The sequence below is a fragment of the Phocoena sinus genome, chromosome 6, assembly GCF_008692025.1.
Source record: "Phocoena sinus isolate mPhoSin1 chromosome 6, mPhoSin1.pri, whole genome shotgun sequence".
In the NCBI taxonomy this organism is placed as follows: Eukaryota; Metazoa; Chordata; class Mammalia; order Artiodactyla; family Phocoenidae; genus Phocoena; species Phocoena sinus.
The window spans coordinates 32,099,278-32,124,410 of record NC_045768.1 but is presented as its reverse complement, the minus strand read 5'-3'; the positions used below and the strand labels follow the sequence as shown (position 1 = coordinate 32,124,410).

At 37.7% G+C, this 25,133-nt stretch overlaps 1 protein-coding gene across 2 annotated transcripts in view; it reads right to left on the bottom strand.

Moving 5' to 3' along the window:
• Window positions 1-25,133, bottom strand: part of ERP44 (endoplasmic reticulum protein 44) — a 92,440-nt gene that overhangs the window by 15,735 nt on the left and 51,572 nt on the right. For both annotated transcript variants that reach the window (XM_032636218.1, XM_032636219.1), the window contains 6 exons: window positions 15,794-15,978; window positions 14,956-15,071; window positions 11,980-12,037; window positions 9,478-9,594; window positions 5,667-5,778; window positions 4,482-4,623 (listed from right to left, as the gene is read on the bottom strand). In XM_032636218.1, the coding sequence (XP_032492109.1) occupies window positions 4,482-4,623; window positions 5,667-5,778; window positions 9,478-9,594; window positions 11,980-12,037; window positions 14,956-15,071; window positions 15,794-15,978 (730 nt within the window). The remainder of the gene's footprint in view (window positions 1-4,481; window positions 4,624-5,666; window positions 5,779-9,477; window positions 9,595-11,979; window positions 12,038-14,955; window positions 15,072-15,793; window positions 15,979-25,133) is intronic.

Sequence of the window (25,133 nt, the reverse complement as noted above, 5' to 3'; positions counted from 1 at the left end):
GTTGTGCGGCCTTGCTGGTTACCTTACCTCCCTAACCCTCATTTTCTCTGCAAGAAGAGATGAATACAACACTGGTTAGCACCTCGCCCTGCCCCCACCATGCTACAGTGCCTGCCTCTAGCTTGGGAGGAAACTGCAGCATAAATCTGCTTTGTCTCTCCTTACCACAACCATACGTCCCCCACTTAACCCCAGAAATGCCATGCTACTAAGCAGAAGTAATAGTAATTACACTAATTTATGGAAACTGTTGATCTACGCCTTAATTACCATGCAGCACAATGACAATTACACAAGCCATTAAATGTGTCTGATTCACTTTGCTGCATGTTTTGATTTTTAACACTTATCTGTTCACATAGGCTCAGTTTGTAGCTCACACAGCATGTGCCTCTTTACAATTAAAAAAATATTAGAGGAAATAGTGCCTAGGAGGGGAAATCAGGCACCTAAGGGAGAAATTAAAGAAGTAATTTGTTTCAGAGCTTCAAATACAGTCACTTCTCTTATCTCCGTCCCTGCTCACAGGACTAACCACTTGCAGGATGGGAGAGGATCATTTCCCATTTCCATATTTCTTTGGGGAATCTTATTAACTCAGTGTCTTTTGGCACCAGGGCACAAGCAGAACGCTGCCAGCTGACAAATTAGCTTTTCTTGGTCAAGTGCCCATCTCTTGGTCCAGTGAACTGTGGTTGGAGGATAGGGGGACTGGGTCATGTGATAAAGAATATCTTAGTTTGGATAGTCTAAGAAACAGACACCAAGATGGGATTGAAGTGCTAGACTTCAGAACTGGAGGAAAAAACTTAAGACAGCCAAGATGGAATTCGTCACAGGTTTCCCTTCACGTGTAACAACATTCCTAGGAATAAAAGCCAAAGTTGGGCATAGTTTGGTTGCTGATTGGTAAACCTAACCTGAGTCAACATCCTATTGACTTCCGCTAATTTGAGACTTCATAATTAGGGCTGTAAAGTTCCAGTGAAAGGAAGAAGTAAATAATCAACCCAAGATTTATCCACTACCAAAGGTAGGGAAATGGCCTGATAAGACTTCATGCAAATGACCCATGAATTGGGCAGCATTTTAATGCCAAGCACAGTCACTGCCTGGAAGTTCCTGCAGCGAACTCAACCACTAGAACAGCTGCCCCCTCTCCTAAAAAGTTTGTTCTTTTATCTTGAGCTTGCAGCCTCTGGAGGCAAGCCAATGAAGTAAGAGGAAAAGAACATGCAATCAGCTAAGACATTTCTGTCTAGCACAACAGTCAACGCTCACACAGTTGCTAAGCGGACTGTATGAGTTCCAATTTTTATCCAAATAAATGCCGGATTTTAGGGAGATCTGGATCTTTATGGTGGATTTCTGGGAACAACTACTCTTCCTTTTTAAATCCAGCACAGTCCTGCCCTCTCAAACTATCCCCCAGCTCCTCACTCAGCAAATGATCTTGCTTCCTTAGCCATAGTTAAAAACAAGAATCAGACAGGATCCTCAGCAGTTTTCTGCTGCTGTCACTAACACCATAATCCCCAAAAAACCCAAAGAAATGCTGCACCCTTCCTTCTCTTTCTCACTAGGGAGGGTAGGTTATTTCCTTTCCTTTGCCCCTCATTCCCTCTGTGCTCCTTACGACTTTGCTTTATCAGTGAGTCCCTCTTTTCCCTATCTCTTCAATAAATCCATTTGATTCTGTCCCACAAGCATTTAATCATATTTAGTTTCTTGTTACCCTAACCGGGGGGGGGGGGGGCGGGGGAAGAAAAGCTAAAACTTTACTTCACCCTGTGTCTCTCTGGAGCTATCTCCCTATTTTTCTTTCCCTTTAGAGGCTAGCTTCTTGCAAGAATCTTCATGTCAAATCTTCATTTCCTTACCAAACACTCTTCAATTCATTGCAATACAGCCTTTTGAGGGTCAAATCTAACAGATGCTCCATCCTTATCTTCTGGTTGAGCATTCCTTCCTGCTAGAAGTGCTCCTCCCGCAATTACCATATTACTCTTTTCTGTTTTTTCTTTCACTTCTTTGATTCCTCCCCCTCTTCGGTCTTCTGCACATGTTCCTTCTTCTATCCTCTCCTTAAATGTTGGTATTCATCAGGGTTCCATTTTCAACCCTGTTCTAGGTCATCTCATCTGTTTCAGTAACTTCAACTACATCCCCATGTGTTCAAGATCCAGCCCTTATCTCACTGTTGAATCCCAGAGCCATATAAACTCCGTTCTGGACACTCTTCTCCTTTGTAGCCCACAAGCACCTCAAATTCAATATGCCAAGAAAGGGAACTCGTCATCTTTACCACAAGGCTGCTCCTCCACTAAGTTCCCAGCTCAGTTAGTGGCATCACAACCCAGTTAGTTGTCCAAATCAGAGTCCTGGCCATCAGGGCTAGCCTCGCCCCTCCCCCACAAGTCCTCCTATTCCACCTAAAAAAAAGTCTCAAGAATCCTGCTTCTCTCTAGCTTTACTTAGTGCTACTGCCAGAATTTTGGAAATTCATTCATTTAAGTATCTATCATCAACTCTTGCCTGGATTACTGAACAGCCTCCTAGATCCTATTTTGACTCCCTCTAATCTATCCTCCAGTTTGCATTCAGAGTGATCTTTAAAAAAACAATCCCCTGATTAAAATCCTTCATTGGCTCTTCATAGTTTTCAGGATCAAACTTCCTTAACACAGCATGTAGGGGCTTTCATGAACAAGCTCCTACTTACTTCTCTTGACCGCATCCCTCAGCGACACCCCTGCTGTTCACTCATATTCAGCCAAGAGACTCTGTACTTGTTTCTACCAACATCACCTTTCTCCAAGCCCTGTCTCCTTCTCACTTCCATGAAAAACTTCTAGAGAACTTTAGGTCCTACCTTAGGCATTAACGTCTCCAGAAATCTTGAATCAGGTGCCCCTTCTGCTGAACTCTGTCAGAGCACTTATCACATTATAAAACAACTGCCTGTTACCCAGCTTGTCTTCTTTTTCTACCTGGTTGTGAGTTCTTTGAGGGCAGGGATCCAGTCTTAGTAAACTTTAAACCGTTGGGGTTTTTTTGTTCTTTGTGTTTTTTTTGCGGTACGCAGGCCTCTCACTGTCGCGGCCCCTCCCGCCGCAGAGCACAGGCTCTGGACGTGCAGGCTCAGCGGCCATGGCTCACGGGCCCAGCCGCTTCGCGGCACGCGGGATCCTCCTGGACCAGGGCACGAACCCGTGTCCCCTGCATCGGCAGGCGGACTCCCAACCACTGCACCACCAGGGAAGCCCTAAACCATTAGTTTTTATATGACTTGGTTTATGTTATACCACTGTCGTATAGAAGACCCGGATAAATTTTCAATGAGTTAATATGCTAAGTGGTATTCTTTTGAGTACAGGTAAAATAAAAACAGTATCTGTAAGTACTTTAAGGTTCATAACACAGCCATCATCTTGTTAATTTCTGTAACAATCCCATTAGGGAGGCTGGACCACCAACCATATTTTAAGTGTAAAGAAACAAGAACAGAGAAGTTAAGTGATTTGACCGAGGTAGGACTCAAATGTAGGCCTCCTCTATATGAGGACTGAGAATCTTCTATCAAAAACCACATCTCTATTAAAATATTTAGAAATGAGTGAGGTAATTCATCCTGCAATAGGACTTCAAATCACCCTCTAACTGTGAAATTTAATCTTTGGACATTAAAAAAGAGGTTATTTAAATGAATTTTGAAAAGAAAAGGTCTAGTTTGAATTAATACCTGTATTGCTTAAATTTTTTGTATATGAAGAAACATTTCCATTTTTAATCACTGTATTTAACATCTCAGAAAGCTGATAAAAATTTAATATCTGTGGTAGTTACAAGGTTTATATGTTTATTAATACTGTGGAAAGGTGAGAATAGAGTCAGGAAGCATATCCGTTCTTGGAAAGGTCCCTAGCTGTATGCCCTTACAAATGCCTTGTCACAGCCATCTGCTGGGTCTTAAACACCACTAATGTTCTCGGTAGACACAGTCACAAATAAGCAGCAATATTACCCATTTCCTTTAACCTACCTAGGATTAACCCACTTTCCTCGATGTGCTGACAAAGACCAAACTCAATTCAAAACGAATTTCTCATAGGTCAAAAATTTTCTTTCAGAGATTAATTCCCAAGCATTTAGGATCATCTAATGCTGGCATTTCTATAGGGATATATCATAATTCTCATAGTCAGTTAACATTTTCTTTTCTTTTTTTTTTTTTTTAACCACACTGCTCAGCTTGCAGGATCTTAGTTCCCCGACCAGTGAAAGCGCCAAGTCCTAACCGCTGGACCATCAGGGAATTCCCCACAGTCAATTATACTATAATCTGGAGTGAAAAAAAAACTCTTCCTTTTGAATAACAAAGTATTTCAACATAGGGTTATTTAAAATATTCAGACAATTATTTTAAGTTCATTTTTGAGACATAATATCAGTAATTTTAAAAAACCAAAATGAATACTTACAATACATCCCTGAAGTCTCCAAACACATACATATGCCTAAAGCTGTCAATAGCTATTACAGGGCAATCTGCTGGAGTCTTCTGTATATGCAGAAGAGGATGTCTAAATTTGTCACAGTCAGCATGTAAAAAGTTTATGGTACCTTTAAAAGAAATAGAATTTGGAGAGGTAGATTAGAATATTCTTTTGAGGGTCAAAAGAGGAAGAGGACATGCAATCAGCTAAGACATTTCTGTCTAGCATAACAGTCAGCGCTCACACAGCGTATTCTCATAAGTTTGCAAGTTCATAAAAAGTGACAGACTAAAAAAACCCAACATGCTTTAGAGTAATGTAGACCACAAAAACTAAAGCCTAAATATTACAACACTTTAAAAAGGTAGGATCTTAATTCTTAGGGCAGAGAGTATAATTTTTTAAAAATTATAGGAACTCAACCCAAATTCAAATGCTATAGTGAATTTTTAAATTTTCGTTAAGTGGGTAATCATTTGCTCTGCAGATTACCCAGGTCTGGGGAACAAGTTCCAGAAACTGACATATGATCTGTTCTCATAGGATCATCTTCATTTCATCAAGGATGCCCTTCCAGTCCCTACTGGTTGATTTTTAATCCAATTCAACCCCAAAAATATTTACAGTGACTGATATGGGCATGGCTCTATACAAAGCCTTCAGTTTATTTTGTTTGACTTTCTTCTCTAACTACAGAGGGAAAGCTGGTGATACCTCAAATTCCTTTTTGATGCTTTGGAGAAGTCTGCAGAGAACTACTCAACTTTCTTTCACTTGGAAATACAGTAAATGTTAATCTGACTGTGTAAGTTCTCTCCGCAGTATTTCTGGGACTATTAGAAAAGGACCAGAGAAGTATCAAGGTGCTGGAAGAAAGTGCCTAAAACTAACACTGTCTACCCATGACCCCACTTTTCATGCTGTTTGATTTTAGAGAGCTAAAAGAGTCAGGGTTTGTCTTTTTTTTTTTAAAGCTATTGCTTCATATTATCTCTACTGACACCTCCCATCCCCATGTTTTCAATGTAAATTCAGGAGTTGAGTAGAGTTAAAATAATTTGTTAAGTTTTTAACCCAAATATGTTTATGTGAGTATTAACGTAATGGAAAAGGGAGAAGGTACAAAAATAGAGAAAGGAAGGATATAAACAAACACCTTAATCTGTCTACCTTTTTCACTTATTAATTGTCGGGCTACTTCATTCTGGAATATTTCTAAACTCTCTGTATCTTCTTTCATGTGGAAGAGTATGAGAAAAGGCAGTCCTTCTTCTGTCAATTCCTGTATAGAGAAGTATTCAGTGAGAATTATCAGGCCTCTCCATTCAGCTCTAGCTATTTTCTAGGTAGGAACAATTTTAAACCCAGCCCACATAACATGCAACAGCTGCAACATCCCAGGAAAGAGATCCAATGGTGTAAATAAATGCCTTAATGGAAGAAGGAACACATGCCCTCCACCTTAAGTATCCAAGCACTCAGAGGACTCACATGTCCTGCTGTACTGTAAATGCTGACCTGCCTTAAAGTAACCACTAGGCTGACCTGTTAGCTAGTATTGGATGAAGCCATGACATTTAAAACATGAGTTGACCAAAGGAGGAACTATGCTGATTCTTTTTCAAGATGTTGATTTTACGAGGGGATAAACAGTCTTCACGGATAACACTGAAAAACTGAGTGTACCAGCAATAAATAAATCTGATTTGCAAACTTATGCTTATTCTAAGGTTTATTGCAAAACCCACTCCACTTACATGAGACCTACCAAAAGCTGAAAAGTGTGATTCAGAACAAAAGACAAAAACCCCATAACATAGCCAGTTTTCAACCAATACACAATTTATCAACATTATTAACAAATACTTGCCACTATATATGTGTATGTTTATATACCTTGTATGTATACATACACAAAAACATCTTGAAATTTTTGTTACTTAAAAAATTTTTATTATTGTTATTGGAAAATACAAGAGAAATGTGATAAGTAGACAGCATATTTTGATCATTTATTCTCTCTGACAAATGCTAAGTTCTGACTCATAAAAAAAGTCCAGAAAGGGCCCCATAATAAAATCATTTCCATTAACAATTCTTTTGCTTATCTCTCTATAACTTAGGAACTGCCTCAGGAGAAAGCACACATGTCCTTACCCTAAAAAAACTGAAACTGGAAACTATTTTATAGGATAAGAGTTTTCTTCTGGTTCCTGTCTCCATGTTTAAGACTGTTCCACTCACACATAGGATAAATGATTAAGCTTTTCATCAAGTTCACCTTTTTTTGTTAATTGAGATATATAGTCGGCCTTCCATATCCACAGGATCCACGACTTGGTTGAATCCATAGATGTGGAACCCAAAAATACTGGAGGGCCAACTGTAAGGGACTTGAGCATCCGAGGATTTTGATATCCGTGGTGGTCTGGGAATCAATTCCCGGCAGAAAGCAAGAGATGACTGTAATTCAAATACCATAAAATGCAGCATTTTGAAGTGTACAATTTGGTGGGTTTTATTATATTCACAAGGTTGCAAGCATCAACACTATCTAATTCCAGAACATTTCATCACTCCTAAAAGAAATCCAGAGTCATTAGCAGTCACTTCCCATCTCTCTTACCCCCAGCTCCTGGCATCACAATGATGTTTTAGCAAACTGATTTAGAATTTCTTCTTCCTCACTTTTTAATCTCTTGTGCTCACATTTTTTCTTTCCCAACACATTAATTGCAACTACTCTTCCATGGTTCTGTCTTTGGACTTCTCTGCTCTAGCCTGGCAACTTCAACTAGGTCAACAATCTCAGTCACCAACTCAAATTGGTCCCTTATCTCCAAGTCCAGTTCCAGTACCTTCAATGCTCAACATAAATGCACTGTCCCCTCCTCTTAATTCCCTATTTCCATTAGTACTTCTCTTTCTCTTTTATCCCTTTTCAGGACTGAAATGCCTCTTTTAGAAAGCCATTCCTGATTCTATCCCATTTCTGCCAAAGGTAGAACTGAGTTCTCTCCTCTGAACTCTCAGAACATTTTCTCAGTGCCCCTCATGTGGCATGTGGCATGTGGCATGGGGCATGTCTTTATATTGTCTGTACATGTGAACTACTGGATTGAAAACCCCTTAAAGACAGAGAATCTTATTTCACTTCTCCTTTGCTCACAGATTTTTGTACACAATATGGAATCAACCTATGACTGAATAAATGAAGACACAAATGTTGCTGAATAAATACTAATTGGGAAAGAAGACTCAGCAGTTACCTTTTAGAAAATTTAAGAGCTAAGAAGTTTAAAGTAGAAACAAGTATATTACTTTATTAGTAATAAACAAAATTACTAATTTTGTAAGTAAAGAAAAAATTTTTTGTTTAAACAAAAAACACAAATATGGATGAAATAACAGCTGTTAAGAGACAAGTAATAGATTAATAATTCGAAACTATGTGAATTAGTTTGCTAAACTAATCTATCAGTACATACATTAACATAGTAGCTGGTAGTTTATGCTGCTAGAGTTTCCAAGTGTACCCATGTCCACATCCATACCAACATATTCTTTACCCAGCAGGTATTAAAGGATTCAGGAGAGGGAGAGCAAGACAACCAGATTCAGAGGTTAACAAATCTTTCCCCACAGTTTAAAGGATTTATGGGTAGTTGGTTACAACATGTAATAAATCTAAAAATTATATAAAGGTGCCAACTACCGTAGTGCAGGAGGTAGGGCTGGGGGAGGACGGACAGACCCTGTTTAATTGTTTAAGATTTTCCAGATCCATAACTTTCAATTCTGTTTTGAAAGTATCCCTGTAAGAACTGTCAAAGCAGGTGAATAATCGTGACAGGTTACTAGATCTTTCCAAGCCTCTAAGGACTAGATGATACAATAAAAATGTAAGTTAATTCAGCTAAACATACCTGAAACCCTGAGAACTGAGAAAAGTAGAAGGGATGTTCATTTGATAGAAACTAAGACAATAAGCGTGGAAGCAAGCTTTACTGGAACACAACCATACTTATTTATGTACTATCTAGGGCTGCTTTTGTGCCACAACTGCCAAGTTGAGTAGTTGCAACAGAGACTATATGAACTGCAAAGCCTAAAATATTTACTGTCTGACTTTTTACAGAATTGCCAACCTCTGACTTGGTGGGGCTTATATGGGTGTGTTTACTCTGTGATAATTTCTTGAGTTGTGTATTCAATACCTGAGCTATGCACTTATAATTCTTTGAAGTAAGTATGCATATAGAAAGGTTTTTTTTAAACTTTTTTTTAATGCTTTTCAAAAATTACATTCTTAGACTGAGGGTTTCGAAAATGAAGGAACAAAATGAAATGAAAGATATGTTTCAAATACAGTAAAGAACAGAGAGATGCACCTCACAGACACAGCTCTTTGTACTTGCTCCTCCAACTTCTTAGGTTTTTGTGTTTTGTTTTTGTGGGAGTTGTTCAGAGTTTGGGATGGGCCTTTTTTCAGCCGCATGGGATCACTGAGGACAGTTACATGACAACTGATAATTGCCTTCATTATTTACGATGGAAAAAGAACACAATTTCATTCTTTTAGGATAGACAGGAATCAGAAAAACTTTTTTATACCAAATGATTATTCACTGTATGTAATTAATTGTAACTAAAATCTGCAGAGCATTGCTTCTAAAGCAATCCCCTTAAACAAGGATCTTCAACCAAGGGTGGGATCAGAATCACCTGAGAGGCACTTTCAAACTCATTTTCAAGGCTGTCATGAACCACTGCTATTGCAGGAAATACAACAGTGGGGTTCTGGGATAGCAGAGGTGGAGAACCACTGGCCTGTATTATGGAAATAGCTATATGTACTTATGTTCACTGTATGATTTTTATAACTGATAAGTTCTGTGGTAAAATAGTAAGATGGGTGGAGGAAGCTTGCTCTTTCGGAAATCTTAATTAAAACTAACAACACACATTAGAAAGTCCGTACCTCTCCATTTTCAAATGTTATTTCTCGGACAAGAGGAACACATTTATCTTGAATCCAATTGTAAGTCCCATCAAAATTTGTCATAGATCCCAAGTACACCATATCTGGAGCAGAATGCTGTTATAAAAACAAGGAAAAAAAATTAAACAAATCTAACCTGCGCTAGCAAAAATGCATTATTAAAGCCATCTATGAACCCAGAAAAATCTATACAGGATACAAAAGAAACAAAAAACATGGAACTTCTGAGAAAGAGGGCTATAGATGGTAATAAGCTGATAACTCTGTGATTATCGGGGACCTGATTATCCAACCTGTGATGTATAAGCCTTCTGCTTTCCCTTGGATTTGCGTCAATTAAATGTTTACCAGTATCTTCATCAATAGCAGGCAGACATTGTGAAAAGAAGAATTATCCTAATGATTTAATTTAGCTATCTCTCCCTTCAAAAATGTTACAAGAAAATTTGGAGACTTCCAGTGAAAAAGCCTTGAAAAATACATGATACTATATAAATCTAAGGCATGGCTATCTCTAAAATTAATTAACTGCAGTATCTGTTTCCACATTCACTCAAAATTGTATCTATGAAGTGCCTAAAATGATGGTAAATAGCTAACATTACCTAAGCCAACTTACTGTGACCAAGCACTGTTTTACCACTGTAAACACCTTGTATGTGTTGACTCAATTAATCCTCAAAACATCCCCATAAAGCAGGTACCAGTATTATCATGGCTGTTTTTACTAATGAACAAACTAAAGTGCAGAGAAGCTAATAAACTTTCCCAGAGTTATACGCCTAGGAAGGTAGCAGATTCTTTTTTTTATTTTATTGAAATATAATTGATTTACAATGTTGTGTTAATTTTTTCTATAGAGCAAAGCGACTCAGTTATACATATATATGTATAAGAATGTATATATATTCTTTTTCATATTCTTTTCCATTATGGATATTGAATATAGTTCCCTGTGCTATATAGTAGGACCTTGTTTATCCATCCTATATACAGTAATAGTTTGCCTCTGCTAATCCAAAACTCCCATTCCTTCCCTCCCCTACCCACTCTCCCCCTTGGCAACCACAAGTCTGTTCTCTATGTCTATGTGTCTGTTTGTAGATATGTTGATTTGTACTGTATGTTAGATTCCACATATAAGTGATATGATATTTGTCCTTCTCTTTCTGACTTAAACTTCCCTTAGTATGATAATCTCTAGGTCCATCCATGTTACTACAAATGCCATTATTTTATTCTTTTTAATGGCTGAGTAATATTCCATTGTATATATGTACCACATCTTTATCCATTCATCTGTTGATGGACATTTAGGTTGTTTCCATATCTTGGCTATTGTAAATAGTGCTGCTATGAACACAGGGGTGTGTGTATCTTCTTGAATTATGGTTTTGTCTGGGTATATGCCCAGGAGTGGGAGTGCTGGATCATACGGCAACTCTAGTTTTTGTTTTTTAAGGAACTTCCGTATTGTTTTCCATAGTGGCTGCACCAATTTACATTCCCACCAACAGTGTAGGAGGGTTCTCTTTTCTCCACACCCTCTCCAGCATTTGTTACTTGCAGACTTTTTAATGATGGCTATTCTGACCAGTGTGAGGTGGTAAGGAAGGTGGCAGATTTGACATTAAAACAGTCTCATTCCAGAGCCTGTGCTCTTAACAAGAAAGCTACACTGAGAGACACAGAGATTCTGATAATCCAGAGATGGTCACACTATGTAAGCTATTATTAAAGAAATACAATTGCAGAGAATACAGGCAAATACCTATATGAATTCAAAATAGGAAATGAGCTTTCTAAGCAAAAAGTTCATTCATATGACTATAGAAAAGTTAACAACTTCAGTGTGTCAAAACACCACAAAAAAAAAATTAAAGTGAAAACTATGAATTAAAAAAAAAATCCATAGATTTCTATTTGTGTGTGTGTGTGAGAAAATTGCAATGACAGACAGTTACATCAATTTGGGGTGACAATACTGTGATTTCTGTCTTTTTTGTGGCTACCATCACCTGGGCCTAAACAGATACTTCTAAGTTTAGACACACCTAACTTCTTAGCCAAGGGTTAAAAACAACTTAGCACTCCTTAGTATCTGGCAAGTACCAGGTGAATTTATACCCCAGGAGATTTGGGAGCTTGGCTAGTCTCACTCAAGTTGGAGTGATGATCACAGACCACTGAAGCCTTTTTTTTAATTTAAGTCCCAAGCCAAAGGCAAAAGAGAGGTGAAAAAGGCCTGGGGATCAGGGGATCTCTAGTCCCAGCTCTGCCACTAAATGCCCGAGTGACTTTAGGCTTGTGTCCTCATCTTTACTTTGAAAGGTTTAGATTAGCACAAAATGATGCCTTAAGGTTCCTTTGTATATTAAAACTTTATGATTCTGTGAACATTAACATGTACAAAACTACAGATTATACTATATATGTATTTAAATTATATTAAAAATTATACATTAAGAAATAGCAACTTACCCCTGGTGGTTTGTAGATTATGTTGTCTCCACTGTATCTTTCTGGTTTTGAAACAGCTCTAATGGAAAGAGAGAAGCAGTAATAATATTTTTTGAGAAAACTAATAGCAGCAATATACCTGCTGTATAGCAACATATGAAGCTGTTTTGCAACATATGAACTGTAACAACTTGAAATATATACTTGTCCATCTTCTTTTCTACTTATAAGATTATGCAATACCGGGCTTCCTTGGTGGCGCAATGGTTAAGAATCCACTGGACAATGCAGGAGACACGGGTTCGAGCCCTGGTCCAGGAAGATCCCACATGCCACGGAGCAACTAAGCCTGTACGCCACAACTACTGAGCCTGTGCTCTAGAGCCCACGAGCCACAACTACTGAGCCCACGCTCCACAACTACTGAAGCCCACACGCCTAGAGCCTGTGCTCCACAAGAGAAGCCACCTCAATGAGAAGCCCGCGCACCACAACGAAGACCCAACACAGCCATAAATAAATAAATAAATAAAGATTATGCAATACCAACAAAAGCATACATTTAAAGGAAAAATTTAATATGAGGCAGATTTTTTTAAAGGGAAATTTTAGTTAGCTGTTTTTGTGACTCAGTATTTTATCTGTGGATTGGCAGTTTTGGCACTAAATAGCTGTTTTTGACCCCATTAACTGAGGATCAAGGTCATTGATGTAGTCACATAAACCAGTCACACAAACATATTATCTGCTTGTTAAGTCAGACTCAACCATGAATTCTCTTTTTTATTTTTAAAACCAAAACTTCTAAAAAAAAAATAGATGAAATGAAATAACCTACACATCATTAGAATATAGTTCCATAAATAACTAATTTTTTGTTTATTTGTTTACTATTTCCCATGCCTGGTACAGGCACATAATGGGTGAATAAATATTTGGTGAGTGAATTCTACAACAAATTCTAAGTCAAAATGGGTAACTTTTTCTTCTCTCTAAATTATATTTGGATTAATTGAACCCTGATTTATCTCCAGGTTCTGACTACAGTAGTCAGGAGACGGGGGCAAGCAGTACTAAGCTAGATTGATGACACTGGAACAGAAAGGAAGAACATGCTCCATTCATTCATTCACTATTTGCTATGTGCTTCCTTTGTACCAGCTATGTTCTTGGCACTTGGTACACAGCAGTGAACAAAACTGACAACATCCTCTCATGGAGCTTCCATTTTTCTGGGGAAAAACAACTAGATATTTTTATCTTGGGTGGTTAAAAACAAACAAAAAAAGGTGCTATGAAGAAAAATAAGTGGATAAAGAATGACAAGTTGGATGATGATAGTGCTATTTTATATACAGCTATCAGGAGAGATCTTTCTGATGAGATGATATCTGGACAAAGTACTCTGGATAGAGACAGTAAGGGCAAAGGCTCTGCTGCAAAAGTGTGCTTGCAGTGTTTGAGGAATAGCAAGGGGCCTGCATGGCTGGAAACAGTATTACAAAAAGCATGGGGGAGAAGTTCATTCGTTATTTACTCTCTACAACAATCTTCAAAAAACACTGATAATGTTTACAATAAAACACACATAAAAAACCTATAGAAGCATTTAAAACAAGGAAAAAGGTCACAAAATGAAGAGGACATACTATGCCAGAAATCTGGGCTCTACTCAAGATAGGTACCACAATAGAGTCTCCCAGTTATAGGCCAAAGAAAAGAGAAAAATAATATTGTATAACATCAAAGGATGGGGGAAGATAACCTCCAATGAGAAGAAAGAGTCAAACACAGAACCATAAGAATGATTCCATTTTGAAAGAGAAAGAAAAAAAAAAAAAAGCCAGAGAAGTCAGAAAGGTAAGGATCAAACCAGGGAGTTCAACATAAAGTGTAGACACAGCAGAAAAAGGACAGGGCAGGGGCTTCCCTGGTGGCACAGTGGTTGAATCTGCCTGCCGGTGCAGGGGACGCGGGTTCATGCCCCGGTCCAGGAGGATCCCACGTGCCATGGAGCAGCTGGGTCCGTGAGCCATGGCCACTCAGCCTGCGCGTCTGGAGCCTGTGCTCTGCGGCAGGAGAGGCCACAACAGTGAGAGGCCCGCGTACGGCAAAAAAAAAAAAGAAAAGGACAGGGTAGTTGAGGGTCACATCCTTCAGAGATATTGAAGAGGATTAAGATTGAAAAAAGGCCACTGGATTTGTTCATTAAGAAGTCGCTTCGTGACTGTGTAGACAGAAGTTTCTTTAGGGTAATGGAGGTAAAAGTTAGCTTCCAGGAGGTTAAGGTATTTTAACTGGTTAAAATATGAGAAATTCAAGGTAGCCAAGCAAAACTAATCTCTGAAAAAAACTGAGAATGAAAAGAAAGAGATGAGATTATAGCTCAAGAGATAGAAGGGACAGATCAGGAAAGAGAATCATGTTTTTAGAAAAGGAAAGGAGTTCATGAAAAGGGTCAGGTTGAAAACATGAGAAAGCAAGGACAACTGATGGATCAAAGCCCCAGAGGATTTTGAAGGGACAATTACAAGGAAACAAGTAAAGAGGTTAGCCGTGGAAAGGAGCATTGTTCCTCTGAGACAGGGAAGGCAGAAGAAAAGGTGGTGGAGAGCCAGAGATGAGTAAAGATGATGAAGTTCATGGTCATTAATGAGAAACACTGTGTTGTTTCAGTTTGGAAACCCCACAGGTTAATAAGCATTTTTTGTGACACAGGATAGTGTTAGTAAATGAGCTGAACAAAAGTATGAGAGTTAACCTGTCCAACCTTTTCCTCTTACCCACATTTTGAATAGAATATAGTACAGAAAGAATAATTAACAGACTTAAACTCTTAGAAAGAGGTCAGAGATAGGTGTAAAAATTTGTTGGTGACTTTAAGAGGACTGAGATAATCTTTGGAGAGGTCATCTTCAGAAAACGACCACACATAACAAGAATTTAACACAACAGCTGAGCTGACCCGACCCACTAACACACTCTCAGGCTACTTACCCAAATGCAGCTAGAAAGGCACAATCATCATGCAAAATATTTGCTACTCTTTCAAAAACTCTATAGTTTTCTGAATCCTTCTGCTCAAAATATCCAATGATATTTCTTTTGCTGCGCTGTAAAATAAAGTATGTAATTACTTTATAAACATACATAGTTCTTTAAGAATAATGTTATTGCATTTACCCAGCTGCTGTTCAATTATCTCCAAATGAAGTGTGACTATAAATGCATAATTGGCTTTTAACACCTAGTCCAAAACTATTAAAGATTACATTAGGTTGAAAACAGTCTTAACTATCATCTAATATAATAATTTCCTTCCAACATTTTATTTTAAAATTTCAAGAAATACATAACTGTTTAATCAGTGACAGTCCTTCCTAAATAAGATGACTGATTCTAAGATGTGTTAAAATAATACATCAATTCGTAATGTGTGACTATTGGTAGAGACTCCACCGTGGGTCTCTCACGCTTCTACATAAGGGTCTCCACTAAGCAAACTATGGAAACTTTGTTTGTGTATGCCTGACATTAACTTCTATTTCTTCATAATTCAGGCTACCCTTTACCCTCAATTAATTCAAATTAGTACAACTTTACTGTATTGCTATATACATTGTATCCAAAGGTTCAGTAAAATATTAGCATTTCCCTTGAGAATTAATTCAAGAAAAATTCAACTTGTTAAGTATGTGTGTGTGTATATATATATATATATATATAAATCCACTACGATGAACTATAAGAAAATGCCAGATTCTTTGATTGCATAAGAATTTGTTTACATTAATCAGGCAGACTTCATTTGATCCAGCAAAAGTTAATGACTTACGTCAAGAGTGGTGACTTCTGCTAAGTCATGAAGTTCTTGAATGGGGTCACTTTTTTGTTGCCTGATGTAATCTGCAAGTGCTTTCACTGATCGCTGACCCCTGTATTCTCTCTTCATCATCATCCCGTTACGAAACAATTTGAGGGTTGGGTATTTGCTTATCCTATATCTCTGGGCTATATCAGCTAAAAGAATGAAAAAAAAAAAGTAACGTCACCCTCAAACTTAGTCTGAGTGGGCCCATTAGCCCAACAGTCAAAAATCTTATAGTTATTTAGGAGAACATTTTGGTTCATATAATTCTTTTCCAGTATTAGAGAAAAAAAGAGTTTATACTGGTTAAGAGGCCAGGCTCCAGACATATATTACCTGGTTTAAATCCCAAAGCTATTTACTGTATGTGTGAACTTGTAAGGTGCATCAGCTCTCCATGCCTTAGTTTCTCATCTGTAGGGATAATAATTTCTACTACATAGAGTTGTTTTAAGGACTAAATGAGACAATACAAATGCATGACAGAGTAAACTCTAAATAAATGTCAGTATTATTATACAGTCTAGAAAAAAATTGGAATGTACAAAATTCCAATTTTGAAAACAGTCATTCAAATCACTTTATGTTGTGAGGATCTCTTACAGTATTTAAGAAAAGGGAATTAAATGTAAATTAAAATCACTCTTAAAGGCTAAAATCTAATATTAGATTCTTTGCTAGTAGAAGAATTTATAATCCCACATATGCAAATTTTGTGTAAGCTAATACAATTAAGAGCAAAACTCAGCAGTATATACTAAAAAAAAAAAATCCCTTTATTATGACCTATGGGTATACTCTCAAACAAATCATTAAAATTAGGATTTATAGCCTCAAAATAAGAAACTTTAGTAAAAATGTATGCTGATCTCACTTTTAGGAATCACAATTATTAAGATACTGACTCAATCAGAATGGAAAAGCCTTAACATTTTCTGCTGTTATTTCCAAGAGGTAGCAAATAGGAGAAATCAATGGTTTCTAGACATTGGTAAAGCTCATATGTCATGCTAGTCACATGTATGAGAATGATAAAAGATACACTACATTTTTAGAGTGAAGGGGACCTGAGAGAGCACAAGTAGCTTAAAACAGATGACAAAAAGAATTTTTAAAACTGAGTTTTAAAATGAGGGCAGAATTCTAAAACGGTGGCAAAAAAAAAAAAAAAAAACACATGAAAATTCTCTAGCCCTACCTCCATTCCTAGTAGTTACAAAACAAAAACAAAACAAACAGAACTGCAATAAACTCTGTTAACCATCTTAATTTTCTAGATTAGATGGTAGAAACAACTGTCCCAGAGGGTATATATATATATATATATATATATATATATATATATATATATATATGTGTGTACTGACAGCTTCACAGGTGTATACATAGGTCAAACTTAATTTGTACATTTTACAGTTAACTCTAGGTTAGCTATACCTCAAAAAAGATTTTTAAAAATCTAAATGAATACTGACTATACAAAACAACAATAATTATGCCTTATGGAGTTTGACACAAATTAAAATACATAATAACAACAACATATAAACTGGGGGAGGGGATGTAAGCAGAAGGTTAATGATTCTAAGTATTCTAAGGTCTTCACACTGCCTAGGAAGAGCTAAAAATACTTATACTATTTCGATAAGTCAAGGTTGCATCTTTTCCTAAGATAAGAAATCAAAGAATACTAAAACGGTGTATTAGAAGCTAAGGATGGAATATGGGCTCTCAGAAGGGGGTTTGGAGAAAAGACTATGTAATTAAGATCACATAACACTTTGTTGAACTCCATGGAGGATTTATAAAGGGGAAATATACTTGACTATTAAAATTCTTTAAACAGAAGACAGATATGAGCAAAGAGAACCACTGGTCATACATGAGATCGAGGAGAATATTTTTTCACCAAATCACAGAAATCTGAAATAATATTAAGATACCTTAATATACAAGTATTTAAATAGACATTAACCTATTTGGTTTAGGAGTTAATACTTTTTGAAGCAGAACACTAGTGGATATATCAGCCATAAGCCCTTTTTCAACCTGATAAATTAATGAGAAAACATGTCTTTGAGTTGTTGTAAAAATGGTGGTTCTATTACCTGATCAAGGAATTAATTAGATTAAACTGGTACCAGAAATTCAGGGGTAAGAGTGGTTGTATAAGCAAGTAGAAGTCTTTTAAGATAAACAGAGGCACCTCTTATAAGGCAAAGGCCACAAAGGCTTAGGCTTAAACTACTTAGTAGAAAATCAACCCAAAGAAATAGTAAGAAGTACGGAACTTTACCTTCCTAATCAAAAAACTCATTCAGTCACCAGAACACTACACAATGAAACCTAGCATACTGTAAGATGAATTTTTGCAGTGATATATAAATGAAAAAGGTTTTAATAAAAATGTTGTTAAAATTAGGTTAAATAGTTCTATAATACTAGCCAATGCTACAATGCTGTGGTCTGGAATGTGGAAAATGTCTTTTTAGAAGTTCCTATTTCTCCCAAACATCCATCAGTAGGAGACTGGTTAAATGAAGTACGGTACACCCATACAATGAAGTACTAGGCTGTTATATAAAGGAATGAAAAAGATCTCTTTGTGCTGCTAAGGAGCAATCTCCAAGATACACTGTGTTAAGTGAAAAAAGCCAGGTGCAGAGCAGGTGAAAGAAATATGGAGAAGAAACTTGGAAAATAAGTAGGAATATATATATGTATATATACGTGTGTGTGTGTGTATGTGTATATATATATATATATATCTTTATGATGCTACCTCCTCCAAAAAACAACATCAATGGAAGAGAATGGAAGGAGAAGTCAGGAATGGAATTCATATCTCCCTGACTATACCTTGGTTTTACAGTTTTGACTTGGGACCAAGGAAATGTTTAATAGTAAAACAAAATTAGATTAAAACATTTTAATACTGTAATTGTTATTTTGAACTAAACACGCACAAATTATAGATAAAGCACATGAGTAATCACACTAATGCTATTAAGAATCAAGATTTCAGCACAAGGAAAAAGATACAAATATAAAATTGAGGGAATTCAGTAAAAACCCCGTAATATTTAGTTTGAATTGAAACTACTAGCAAAATTTCATGATCTAATTTCTAAGCTCTTTCCACTGAGAGCTTCATTGGCTAATTCTACCAAATATTTAAGGAAGAAATAATTCCATTTCCACACAAACTTTTCTTGAAAATTGAAGAGAAGGAATTACTTCCCAACTCATTCTGTGAGGCCAGCATTACCCTTATACAAAAACCAGACAAAGACATTATAAAAAAATTACAGACCAATATACCCAATAAACAAAATTAGAGGACCTACACTAGTGGACTTCCACACTTACTGTAAACCTACAGGAATCTAGACAGTGTGATAACGGCATAAAGACAGACGATAGACAAATAGATCAATGGAAGAGAGTCCAGAAACAGACCCACATATATATGCAGAAGTGATTTTTGACAAAGGTGCAAAAGTAAAATCTAACTATATACTACTTATAAAATATACATCTAAACATAAGGATAACAAACTTTAAAATTAAATAAACTTTAACATTAAAAGGATGGGAAAAAATATTCTATATAAAACTAATCAAACAAAATCTCATATAGCTATATTAGTAGTAAATATGTACATATTAAGGCAAAAAGCATTACTACAGATCAAGAAGGTCCCTTCATACTAATAAAAAGTTCAATTCCCCAGGCAGATGTAACAATTTTGAATTTCTATGTGTCAAATAAAAACCTAAAAATACATAAAGTAAAAAATGACAGAACTACAAGGAATATCTATAATCATGGTGGGAGATTATTATCACACCTCTTATAGCAACTGATATAACAAATAAAATCAATAAAATATAGAGAATTTGAATAACACAACTAAGAAACCAGAATTATTTGACAGATATATTATTCACTATCCCAAAGCTGCACCATACACATTTTTTTTTTTTTTTGTGGTACGCGGGCCTCTCACTGTTGTGGCCTCTCCCGTTGCGGAGCACAGGCTCCGGACACGCAGGCTCAGCAGCCATGGCTCACGGGCCCAGCTGCTCCGCAACATGTGGGATCTTCCCGGACCGGGGCATGAATCCCTGTCCCCTGCATCAGCAGGCGGACTCTCAACCACTGCGCCACCAGGGAAGCCCCATACACATTTTTTGCAGGTATATATATCATATAAAAAACAAACATATGATGAATCACAAAAAAAGTCTCAACAACTTTCAAACAATTCAACTCATAATGAGAATAAAGTAACTTCTACATGCCATGGATCAAAGATGAAATTACAAAGGGAAACTGGAAAATATTTTGAACTGAATGATAATGAAAAATACATATCAGAACTTGCAGCGTACAGCCAAAGCAATGCTTAGAATGAAATTTATAACATTAAAATGTATATGTTAGGGGGAAAAGGCTAAAAAACAAAAAAGTATTAATCTAAAAAAAAATCATAAAAGAAAAACAAAGAAGAAAGGAGTGAATGAAAAAGATAAAAGTGGAAATTAATGAAGTGGAAAATAAATACACAATACAAAAAACCAAAAAAGCTAAAATCTGGTTCTTTGCAAAGACTAATATAATAAAATCAATAAAGCCCTGGAGAGACTAACCCAGAAAAAAAAAAGAGAAAAAACACAATTTCAGGAATATAGCGGGAGTCTGCAACTCAGATAATAAGAGAATATTATCAATAACTTAATGATGGTATGGAGATTTCGATAAAATGCAAACATTCTCACAAAACCACAACTCACCAAACCAACACTAGAAATATAACTGGTCCTAAAATTAAGGAAACTGAACCCATAATCCAAAGCCTTCTCACAAAGAAAACTCCATTCCTAGAAAACTTTACCAGCAAATTCTACCAAACATTTAAGGAGTCAATAATGCTATTTATACAACCATTCATAGAAAACAAAAAGAGGGGACATTTCCCAAATATGAGGTCAACATAATCTTTCTGCCAAATCTGACAAGGAAATGATGAGAAAAGAAAAATACATGTTAATCTCAATCAAGAACATAAGATGCAAAACTTGAAAAGAAAGTATTAAAGTGAATTTAGCACTGTGTACAAAAGATAATACATCAAGCTGGATTTAGCCTAGCACTTCAGTTTAATGCTTGAAAATCAATCAATGTAATTCATGACATTAACAGAATGAAAGAGAAAGGTTCTACTACTTCTCAAAAGAAACAGAAAAACATTTGGTAAAATCAACATCTACTCACACTTAAAAATTTTGTCAAACTAGGAATAGAAGGGAACTTCCTTAATTTAATAAAAGGTATCTAAATAAACAAATACCAAACAACTTGACAGTAAAACACTAAAAGCTATCCTGCTGATATCAAGAAAGAAATAAAAATGCTTGCCATCACTTCTACATAACACTGTACTGGAGTTCTTAGTGTAGTAAGAAAAAGAAAGAAATACACACACACACACTGGTAAAGAATTAAAATGTCATTATTTGCAGACAATCTTACTGCGTTCACAGAAAACCCAAAAGAGGATCTACGAAAAGATTTCCACTTCCAAGCAGGATATAGTAGGTAGCAGAAATCGACTGCTTCTGCTGTGATGACTAGGAAAAAAATGACTTTTTTTTAAAGTCACATTAATTCCAGAAAGGAAAGGACCATTCCTAAGTAAGCAAAAGCTCACTCACTGGCATTTATTTTTCTGCTAGGTTTCCTATGCAATATTCCTTTTAGAAATTAAATCTGCAACTTGTGCAGATTTAGGGCCAAGGATTACACCTGCATAGGCAGAGAGAAAGAGAAATCAGTGAAGCTATTTATAGTACCTGGGCTGGAATGGTGGACTGAAAGGGACCCCTGAAACACACAGGAAGTTTTCCCCAGAGGATATTTACTGAGTACAGGGGTGGCATAGGAAGCTGGGGACTGAGCTAAAAAGAGTAAAATCTCCCATGGCCTTGTAGTGCTTAGGAGATACTGTCTAATTGTATAAAGGCCTGCATCAGCATCAAACATACAACCAAGACGTTTGCCAGATTTTGAAGCTGCCTAGGCAAGGAAGCATCTAGATGTTGAAAACACCATTAATTTTTAAGACAAACAGGAAGAAAGATATTGGTGACATATATGAGACAAATTATTAATATTCAGAATATATAAAGAAGTTACAAAAGGACCATCAAAAAGATAAATGGGCTAAGATTATCAATTTATGAAACAAACACAAATGGCCAATAAACATGTAAAAACACACTCAGTTGTAATTAAGAAGTAACAAATTAAAACTACCAGAGAACACATTTGGCCCATCCTATCGGCAAAATAACAATAACTTTTTAAGAATTTTTAAAATCAATATTATCAAGCCCTACACAGGGAAAATATATCCTACTAGGTCCAATTTTGGTGCACATTCAATGTTAATAAAGCTAAACTAGGGACTTCCCTGTTGGCGCAGTGGTTAAGAATCCACCTGCTAATGCAGGGGACACAGGTTCGATCCCTGTTCTGGGAAGATCCCACATGCTGCGAAGCAACTAAGCCCATGCGCCACAACTACTGAGCCTGCGCGTCACAAATACTGAGCCCATGCACCACAACTACTGAAGCCCACATGCCGCAAATACTGAAGCCAGCGCACTCTAGGGCCTGTGTGTCACAACTACTGAGGCCGCATGCTGCAACTACTGAAGACCGCACATCTAGAGCCCGTGCTCCAGAACAAGAGAAGCCACCGCAATGAGAAGCCCGCGCACAGCAACAAAGAGTAGCCCCTTGCTCGCTGCAACTAGAGAAAGCCTGCGTGCAGCAACGAAGACCCAATGCATCCAAAAAAAAGGAAAAAGGCTAAACTAGACTAGCTGGTGCCTGATTTGCCAAGGAATTTAATCCCCAAAGGATTTGGCAGAAAAAATATGCAATAGACCCAGAAAGAAATGAACTAGTGTAAGACGAAACATCCATTTTCTATTTGTGGCCTAAGGATCAGTATGAAATTGGACAGCAAGAGGCACTGCTAGAGACAATATAATGCTTTCAACTTCCTTAACTTGGTGAATTAGTGGGCGTAATCGGAAAACAGTGTGCTAATAGCAAATACGCGTAAACTAGAAGTGAAATAAATAAGGTTACAGATGGACTCCAGAGAGCCTTAAGTGCTAAATTAATGGTATTTGAATTTTATCCTACATGTGATAAGAAGACACTGAGCAGCAAAGCTGGGCTTTAAAAATATTCACCTAACAGTGGTAGAGAACCAGGGAGACTGGTAAGGAAGTCACTATAATAGTCCTGGAGAAATAAGAGTCTGTTTACCAACTTAAAAGTACAACCTTTAGGGCTTCCCTGGTGGCGCAGTGGTTGAGAGTCCGCCTGCCGATGCAGGGGACACGGGTTCGTGCCCCGGTCTGGGAAGATCCCACATGCCGCGGAGCGGCTGGGCCCGTGAGCCATGGCCGCTGAGCCTGCGCGTCCGGAGCCTGTCCTCCGCAACGGGAGAGGCCACAACAGTGAGAGGCCCGCGTAACGCATAAAAAAAAAAAAAAAAAAAAAAAAAAGTACAACCTTTAGGTTGCCTTAAAATTCTAGTTATGGATAGAAAAAGATTTAACACTTAAAGACTATTAGAGGAATAGATACTTGCTTGCTTAATTCTCAAACAACATCATGACAGCAGGAATACTGCATAATGAAGTGGTTTTTAATTATTAAGAAGCAAAAACCTGGGACTTCCCAGGTGGCACAGTGGTTAAGAGTCTGCCTACCAATGCAGGGGACATGGGTTCAAGCCCTGGTCCAGGAAGATCCCACAAGCCGTGGAGCAACTGAGCCCATGTGCCACAACTACTGAGCCTGCGCTCTAGAGCCTGCGAGCCACAACTGCTGAAGCCCGCACACCTAGAGCCCATGCTCTGCAACGAGAAGCCACCGCAATGAGAAGCCCATGCGCCACAATGAAGAGTAGCCCCAGCTTGCCGCAACTAGAGAAAGCCCGCGCATAGCAACGAAGACTCAACACAGCCAAAAATACATAAAAATTGTTTTTTTTAAAAAGAAGCAAAAACCTTAAAATTGGGCTTTCCTGGTGGTGCAGTGGTTAAGAGTCTGCCTACCAATGCAGGGGACATGGGTTCATGCCCCGGTCCAGGAAGATCCCACATGCCGCGGAGCGGCTAGGCCCATGAGCCATGGCCGCTGAGCCTGCGCGTCCGGAGCCTGTCCTCCGCAACGGGAGAGGCCACAACAGTGAGAGGCCCGCGTAACGCATAAAAAAAAAAAAAAAAAAAAAAAAAAAGTACAACCTTTAGGTTGCCTTAAAATTCTAGTTATGGATAGAAAAAGATTTAACACTTAAAGACTATTAGAGGAATAGATACTTGCTTGCTTAATTCTCAAACAACATCATGACAGCAGGAATACTGCATAATGAAATGGTTTTTAATTATTAAGAAGCAAAAACCTGGGACTTCCCAGGTGGCACAGTGGTTAAGAGTCTGCCTACCAATGCAGGGGACATGGGTTCAAGCCCTGGTCCAGGAAGATCCCACAAGCCGTGGAGCAACTGAGCCCATGTGCCACAACTACTGCGCCTGCGCTCTAGAGCCTGCGAGCCACAACTGCTGAAGCCCGCACACCTAGAGCCCATGCTCTGCAACGAGAAGCCACCGCAATGAGAAGCCCATGCGCCACAATGAAGAGTAGCCCCAGCTTGCCGCAACTAGAGAAAGCCCGCGCATAGCAACGAAGACTCAACACAGCCAAAAATACATAAAAATTGTTTTTTTTAAAAAGAAGCAAAAACCTTAAAATTGGGCTTTCCTGGTGGTGCAGTGGTTAAGAGTCTGCCTACCAATGCAGGGGACATGGGTTCATGCCCCGGTCCAGGAAGATCCCACATGCCGCGGAGCGGCTAGGCCCATGAGCCATGGCCGCTGAGCCTGCGCGTCCGGAGCCTGTGCTCCGCAACGGGAGAGGCCACAACAGTGAGAGGCCCGCGTACCGAAAAAAAAAAAAACCTTAAAATTACATTGATCAATAATCTCAGACATAAAGGTGACTTTTTACAAGCTTTGGTCAAAAGTGATTTTAAGATAATTACAATGTGACATTTTGACAGTATAACAAAGGATGACTTAAGGGGTATAATAAATGGAGGGGTTTTTTATTATTATTAACTAGATGGATCAAATGTTAAAATGGATGTCAAAGGAATTATAAATTTAAGAAGGTTAACATCTCGCTGACTGGAAAATTAGCACGTACTTTTGCTTCAGTGGT